The 8688-nt window shown below is 34.8% G+C and overlaps 1 protein-coding gene across 1 annotated transcript; it reads right to left on the bottom strand.

Moving 5' to 3' along the window:
- Positions 1–5579, bottom strand: LOC139861424 (CBL-interacting serine/threonine-protein kinase 9-like). Its single transcript, XM_071849814.1, has 14 exons — positions 5305–5579; positions 5137–5199; positions 3675–3746; positions 3469–3576; positions 3107–3175; positions 2952–3005; positions 2749–2874; positions 2573–2662; positions 2356–2478; positions 1602–1709; positions 1386–1502; positions 1176–1307; positions 977–1047; positions 1–257 (listed from the first exon to the last, which is right to left on the bottom strand). Exons 1-14 carry the CDS (start codon positions 5479–5481, stop codon positions 167–169), a joined length of 1401 nt encoding a protein of 466 aa, XP_071705915.1. The 5' UTR covers positions 5482–5579; the 3' UTR covers positions 1–166.
- Between the last annotated feature and the right edge of the window lie 3109 nt (positions 5580–8688).

Raw genomic sequence — 8688 nt, 5'->3', positions numbered from 1 at the left:
TGATCATAAAGTCATATTTCATTATGGTTTTTGCACATACATTTGGGCACGTTTGTTCGTTTCCATGATGTATAATAACTTACAACACGAAAAAGATTGCGAATTTAGTACATCTAAACCATTATACCCCCAAAAAAATGATAAGGGGTTGAGGGTGTCTCCCAGTTTATGTCAAGATTGCCAATATCTTCGATAAAGACGATTCCTTGTTGTGAAACGTTGCAAATCTCACACTTTGCTTCTTCAAAATATTTATACTTCAAGTTAGTATCAGCAAGATGAGTTAGTTGGGTAACGGGTCAAAAAGGTCACTTTTAGTAAAGGCTAAAACTGGTCATGGAGGCTTGACCCGCCAACACTAGATCCATATTTTTTGAGTTACTTTTTATTTTTAATCAAATAGTGATTGGGTTAACAAAGAATATAACACAATATCATTAAAATAACAGATTAGGGTGTTGAAAATTGAAAATGTATGTATTATAAGTAGACTTCGAGTGGTTGTTAACCAGCATGCTCCACCCATTTGATCAAATTCCATTTTCAAATTTTTCTTGATTTAACCCGTTTGAGATAAGACACAACTAGAACTCAATGGGGTCCCTGAAATTTTTTTTAGTACTAATTATATTTCTATGCTATTTTAGTGGTTATCTATCTTCAAAAAACTACAAATTCGAAAAATATGTGTAACCTGAGTAGCTAAATTTAGTGGAGTCCTATACAATTCAAAAGTAAAATTATAAATTCCAAAAATATATGGGGTCATGTAATTAAATTTAGTGGTGTCCTATAAAATTTAAAGAGTATTTTCTACGTAAAATTTTTAAACTAGTGGTGTCCCGTGACCCCACGGGTCTCAAGGTAGAGTCGCCACTGGACACAACTCACATCGACCTATTGATAAGCAAATGGGTCAAGATCGCCACCTTTAAAATAAGTAAATGACAACATAACAGGGTTTCAAGAGTCTAACTTGTTATCATTTGTATTTGATCCGGTGCTCCACACTATGTCTTTCAACCCGGACGAGAAGCTCTTGTAGAACTGGCAGACAACGCAACAACAAAAAAAAAAAAAAAAAAAAAAAAAACAGAAAAATCAGATTAGTCGAATAACATACATAAAAATATACAACCACTTTTTCTCAACTTATTGGTGAAGCTAATACATACATTGTGAAATTCCAGTGTGTCGCCCCCGGTTTTTCTAAGTTCAACCATGTGCAGCGAGGGAGCCACTTCGAAAACCTCTGTAGCCACTGCAAGGTGCCCTTTTCTTCCAGTTTTATCACCTTGTAGCTTCATCTGCAATAGTGACAGTTTTTAACATGCTGCGCAAGTTACTAGAATATGCAGAAGCTAATTAATTAGGATGAATATTACTTTATAATTTCGCTTGTGAACATTGAAACCCATGGGTTTTGCGGTTTCTTCGATTTTAGACATGATCTCGTTAGCAGGACTCTTGGAAGCAAAACTTGTTTCTCTCTTTACATAACCCTGTTATGTGATACATCAAACGTATAACGATCATTCAGTAGTGAAATAAATCAGAGTTTTTTATTTTTTGAGGGCTGCTCAAAAGGACATTTGACATACCTTGTGCTTCTCAAACATAGTTTCTAGACTGAAACCTTGTGACCTGGATATTAGCTCAAAGGCGTTCATGGATTCAGGCCTTTCTTTCTTTTCGGTAACAAGATGTTCCTGAAAAAAAGAAAAATGAAAACAAATTAATGAGCATATAGATATACTCAAGGTTGCAAAATTCGCTATACGGGGATTAATCGGTCGGGACTTTGAAATGAGTAATCAGCAATTAGGGGATTAATCAAATTGTACTTTATACACTTAAATATTAAATTTCAAAAATTATATGTGTAAATATAGAAGAAAATCATAAACATAAACTTTGAAATAATTGTCTAGAATTGTTCATTATGTTCAAAAACTCATTCTAGTTTAAATTCATGTTAAAATGTTGACCAATTTTGACTTTGATCGATTTTGATTACCAAATTCGATTTTTAACCCATCAATCGACGTTGGCCGATTAATTAAACGTATTTTGAAAATTGGAAGTAATCGGGGAGTAATTGGATTTTTACAACAACGGATATTCTAAAGGGGTCATATCTTTAGAGACAATGTTGTTGTTTTTTTTTTTTTTTTAGAAATAGAGAATCATAATTGATATATTATAAATCAATATTAATATTCATCAATAAAAGGTAAAATCATATATCAATAGATATAGTTTTGCCTTCAATAGTCATATATGAAAATTATCATTGACCAGATAATATTATACCATATTCATCAACAAATTTTAAACACTAATATGACAGTTAACCTTGGATTCATTGAAGACAGCATCTACATCATCAAGGCTAACATCCTCATCCTGCTCAAAATGAGGAGGTTTATACCCTTTCATAAACCAATCATTTTCCAATATTTCAGAAATAGTTATTCTCTGCAATGGACCAATAAGGTTGAATCAATTTTTGACACATTAACAAATTTCATACTTTGCATACATTAAAATGTAAACAATTTAAGAAACTCACAGTGAGTGGGTTTGGATCGAGTATCCGGGCTAACAGTTTAACTACACTAGATGAAAACCATGGCGGGCATCTATAATCGGCCTTTTCAATCTGCATTACAGTTTTATTGATCGTTTATGAAATGAATTAACGGGAGGACCAAAAATTGAATAAAAATATCAAACATTGAAACATACTTTTCTATACAATCCGATGAGGTTTGCCTCATCAAATGGCAAATATCCTGCCATAAGTACGAAAAGGATAACACCGCAAGACCATATATCAGATGCTGCACCGTTATAACCCTTTGCAGTGAGTACCTGAACACAAAATCTACGGTCAGATCATGAGTCCACTTATGTAAATCTTCAATTGTAGAATTCAAAAGTTTTATTACCTCAGGTGCAACATAGTTTGGAGTCCCACAGGCTGTATGTAGCATCCCGTTTTCCTAAGTAAACATGGCATTTCACATATTATTATCATTTTTATAATAAAAGGAATTAATAAATAAATATTCGATGTGCAGGTTGCTGTAAACGTGTAACATACCACTTGCTGTGATAATCCAAAGTCTGAAACTTTCAGAACACCATAAGAGTCCAAGAGCAGATTTTCAGGCTGCATTTAACACGTACGCTCATTGGTATAAATAATTGTACGATTAACCACTTCATTAATACTAATATTTATCCGAAAGATAACTATTGAGACATGTTGGCCCTTAATTAAGAATTGACCCCTAGGTTCTACAATTACAATCTAGTTTAATGAAAATATACATCTTTTTTCCAAATTCAGAGTTCCATATTAATGGAAAATGAGATGCAGCCTAAATTTTCAGAATAATATAATAGTATTAATTAATATATTAAGAATAGCAGTAATGATAACGATTAGCAAATAAAACGAACCTTAAGATCTCTGTGGTACACGCCTCTACTATGGCAGTAATCTACGGCATTAATAAGTTGCTGAAAGTATCTTCTAGCCTCATCTTCTTGAAGTCTCCCATGTTTCGCCTGTAATACCATACAACATAAGCATATATTACTACCATATGCAAGTAATATAAGCATATATTTGTAACATAAAGAACACTTTACTAACAGTTACTTACTATTTGGTCGAAAAGTTCTCCTCCATCAACATACTCGAGAACAACATAGATCTTTGTTTTGCTTGCCATAACCTATCAACAAATAAAGAAAATGAATATATAAAGCAATAGTCTGTTTAAAGGAATGGACTCCTCATACATCTCACAGTATAAACACTCGCCGTTGAAAACCTCATCCGTTTACCCGTTTAAATCTGATAGTTTCAGTTAATGCTACAATCATGTACTAATTCTTGAAGTCGTAATATTTTCTTCAATATTTATAATTATAGATGAATAAGATGCATTAATATCCGATCCTTAAATCTAACCATCATCAATGTGGCCTAGGGGTAAAGCATCTTGCTGTCCTCATGTCTCATGTTCGAACCTCATAGAAGGGTATGAAACGGTCATGGAATACCTCAGATAGGTCAAATACATCTGGTTAATAAAAGACCCGCCCTTCTCAAATAACATGAACAATGAAAATCTCTTCCATTTTTTTTAACAGGAGTTCGAGATCACCCTGGAGGACTAAACCATCAACGCGTTCATCTCTCGCAATTGCATAACCCGCCCCCAACTGCTGACAAGGAGGAAACCCGGCCCAATTCGAAGGCAAGGGCGGTAAAACTCCCCTCCCCACTGCCCCGCAACGCGATGTGCGGAAGGCACCTATGTACAGTGAAAATCTCTTTCCATTTACCTGATCTTTTCCCTTAATCTAAAGAATCTAATTGACGTGTAGGCCATGTGAATACAATACAATCAAAGAATATATTAAAATACATTAATAGATTTGATGTATATTCTCTCACATGTGCTTTTTCTGATAAAATTATTGCAAATTCTTTCAATAATGTGTATGTATAACTCTTAGATGATAACCACAAGCACACTACAATAATACAATACTATATAAACATCCAATATTTTAATAAATTTTACATCCACAATGCAGACATGATGCAAAAATGTCAGTATCACACTTACTACCACAATAAAAATTATAATTTTTAGATCTTATCATCATTATTGTGAATTTGTGATTGTGATTTAGTGATGAGCCCTATTCCACTGAAACCACCAACCCATGCAAAAAGGTTACACTATTTCACTTTCTAACTAATATTAACATTTGATCAAAACTTGATTGCCAAAGGAAAATTGTCACCGAGTTAAAATTTGGTTAGGTTGTTGAGGTATTATTGATGGTTCAGTTTTAACTTTTAAAAACCAAAATACAAAGTTCAAAAATGTTCCATAGATAGATCATTTTCGAATAAACATTTACTCCATTTGCCCAAAAAAGTGTACACCTTTCTCAAAATAATTCTTCATGTGCAAAAAATAACTATTCAACTACTCACTTCACACTCATTTCAGACAATTTATCCATAAAAATAATAAGCTAAAGTAAACATACAATAATTAATTAAACCTTACACAATCAAGTAGGCAGTTGTAGTGATAAACATACCTCAAAGAGATTTAAAACATTAGGATGCTTGATCAACTTCATAGTTGAAATTTCTCTCTTCATCTAATTAAAAACATGATCATCATCAATTACTAAAACTTAAGCACACACACAAATAATGAAATAAATCAATTTAAAAAAAAAAATGATAGAAAGATAAAAACTAACTTGTTCAACCATCTTATGTTTAAGAATACGATCACGGTCAATAATTTTAATGGCAACATGATCACCGGTAACAAGGTTTCTAGCAAATTTAACTTTCGCAAAGCTACCTTCACCTAAAGTCTTGCCGATTTCGTATTTGCCTACACGAATTCTCTTTTTAACTGCACCACTGCTCATTTTAGGTAATTAACAGATTGTGAATTATACTTTATTTATTTATTTTTTTTTCTGCGATAAGAAAATAAGAATTGCAGTCGAGTAACAAAGAGAAAGAAGAGGACGTAAGTGAGTTTTAAGGATAGAAGATGGAGATGATAGAATTTACAGAGTGGGGGCCACACGTACCGTACGCGGGTGATATCAATCAGTCACTGACCATATGGACCCCACTATACGGTCCCATAAATCTCATCTCTTGATTTATGTAATTATTATTATTATTACTCCCTATCCCTATGATATACTAATATATAAGAAAAATATTTATCAAAAAGCTCATTTTCTAAATAACTATAACTAGTAAAGTAGGTCCGCGCGATGCGATAGAATTTTTCGGATTGCATATTCATATTTAACGTAGCGTTATGTATTTACAGAATTAAAAATGCGTTGATGCGGGTGTATTTAGATGCACGTGGTTAGTACCTAATGTAATTATTATTACTTCCCATCGATATGATGTAGTTAGTTTGAGTTCTTTATTATATGTCTGAAAAAATAGCCCGAAATGTTTAGCGTTTTTAAAAAGTGTCCGTTTCGCGTATAATTAGTTGCGTTGTGTTCATAAAATTATTTTGAGTTGAACGGTTGTGTCGGAAAAATTTAACTCGCGGCGAGCGGGAAGATAAGGCCCGTTAAAAATTTGGGCAGTAGCTAACGCTGAATATCGGGCGGTAGCTAACGGTGTTGCTGAGACATGTTGGATACGCAACTTATTTTGCGAACTTCACTCACCTCTCTCATATGTTACCTTGGTTTATTTTGATAACTTGAGTGCGGTTTACCTCTCTACCAACTCACTACAACATCAATGCACAAAACATATTGAGATCGACATACATTTTGTGCGTGATAAGTTTATTACGGGTGATGTTCGTGTTCTTCACGTCCCTACAAGTTCTCGGTATGCTGACATCTTTACGAAGGGACTTCCTACACTTATGTTTACAGAATTTAGATCCAGTTTAAACGTTCGTTCTTCAACTCCTGTTCCCACTGGCGGGGTGTATTAGACTCTATATTAGTTGTATATATTGTTGTCATCTAGTAGATAGTTTTCTTTTATATTAGCCAATGATATTAGCTATATTTTGGGCCATGATTGTTAGCTTTGTATGTATGCTCTTTTGTATGTATTTATATGGTTGAATGATAACGGATATGGACATTGGAAAATAATCACAACTTTAGTGCATGCTTAATTTGAAGAAATCGTAATCTCAAAGTGTTCTCAAATGCGTGTTGGAATGGACCGACGACTCTAATAGAAATTCAATTAAAATCATTCGAATGAATCTTTACTCTTGTCAAAAGCAAGATTATTAAATGGCTCGAGTAGCTCACTAATCCTCTCAATTATTTTATAAACTAATCAATTGTTTTAGTTGCTGTCTCCGCAACAATTCGTGATATGTTATTAACTGGGCTGTACCCTCTTCGTGTTACATTGGGCTGGGCCTCAAAGCGTGGTCTGTTTTCGAGCTCTTTAATAAAATATTTGTTTTGTGAAAAAAACAATATCTTCAATATGTTGCTCCTCCTAAGCCCAGTTTATAATGCTAGATATTACAAATTCTAAAACTACTTTTCGAAGATCATGTTTTTTTTCCAGTATCATACAACGATAAATTTGTCAGCGCATGCGATAGTGTAACACCCTCGAAGCGGGCCTAGCTGTTAGATTAATATTTTGCCCTCAGGTTGTGTGGTGTTATTATATGCTTTTATTCTAATTTTATATTTTGTATTATTTAATGTTGTGGATAGGACCAGTTTGTGACAAGGGTCACAGAACATGTTTGTTTATTTAATTTGGACTTCGTTTGGGTCACCAAATGAGATACGAAAGAATTCAGATAATTGATAAATACCTGTGTGTTGTGATGTATGGGTTTTTAACCCTTAAGTGTGTAGGTGGGGAGAATTATCTTCATTTTTTCTAGATTCTTCCCCAAATATTACTCCCGTACGTTCATCTCCATCTCACCAAACCCTAATCATCAAAATTTGTTCTTGGGCTCAAATTGATCTTAGAATCGTGTTCTTTGTTGTCTACTGATTCTAACAAGGTAAGATTCATAGCTTTTCATGTTTTAATCTTCAAGAAAATGGAGTTTTTGTGTTAAGTTTTATAAAGTGTGTATTTTGGGTCAAAGTGGTTAGATTTGAGGTTGTTTGAGTCCAAATCTTGTGGGTTTGTGTTTCTACATGTTTAGTGTCTTTGATTTGGTCAGTTTTGAGGTCGTAATCGAGCTCTAAAGCAAGAATTGGTCGATTTTGGGTGAAACCCGTCACTTTGTTCTTCAGCTTCTGCAGATAAACACAGTCGGCCGACTGTCTTTTGACAATCGACCGACTGACTCGACCATCGACCGACTGACTCGACCATCGACCGAGTGTGTCTGCGAGAGACCATTGATCGAGTGTCTAGACACTCGGCCGAGTGAGTGTAGACAGTCGGCCGACTGTCTATGACAGTCGACCGAGTGTCTTTGGCAGTGTAAAATTTTAGTAAGTGTTGATTTTTTTAGCCGTTATGCTGCCCGTTTGTATTTTGATGATCATAATATTATAACTAACTTGTGAGTATTGTTTTCAGGTGATACAGACGAGGAGAAGACTCGGTGACATTAGACTACCGAGTGATGTCGGTATCGGTGAGTGGGACTAACTGAAGAATATAGTATATAGAAGCATGTTTTATTATGACTGCCATGCTTGTTAGATATAGTTATTGTTGTGGATAGTTAGTACATTGTGATGACTGTATGTTGGGTGATGCTTGTCTGCTGGAGCTCAGTGCGTCCCTATTGTGTGGTGGCCTCGGTAGGAGAGATCAACCTGCGGGTTGGGTTCCTCATGTGGTGGCCTAGACAGCCGTGGTGTATATATATGTGAATGACGCGTCCGTCTTGTGTGGATTATGTATATACATACGGTGGTGGAGGAACTTCTGGTAAGCCCCAGTCCGATCAGCAGGTGGTTAATGGTTTGGCCGAGCCGCCAGAGTCTCTGTAGACGGCACTTGGGTGATGTTTATGTGTTAGACTATGTGACATGATTAGTATGACGGTTCCTGTATACTATTGCCTGTAGTTAGTTGCACTCACTTAGCTTCGTGCTAATCCCCCACATCTTCCCTGCAGGTTATGGATTTGTTGTATG

Source organism: Rutidosis leptorrhynchoides, chromosome 8, assembly GCF_046630445.1.
Source record: "Rutidosis leptorrhynchoides isolate AG116_Rl617_1_P2 chromosome 8, CSIRO_AGI_Rlap_v1, whole genome shotgun sequence".
In the NCBI taxonomy this organism is placed as follows: domain Eukaryota; kingdom Viridiplantae; phylum Streptophyta; class Magnoliopsida; order Asterales; family Asteraceae; genus Rutidosis; species Rutidosis leptorrhynchoides.
Note: the sequence above shows the minus strand (reverse complement) of the source record. Positions and strands in the feature narration are given on the sequence as shown.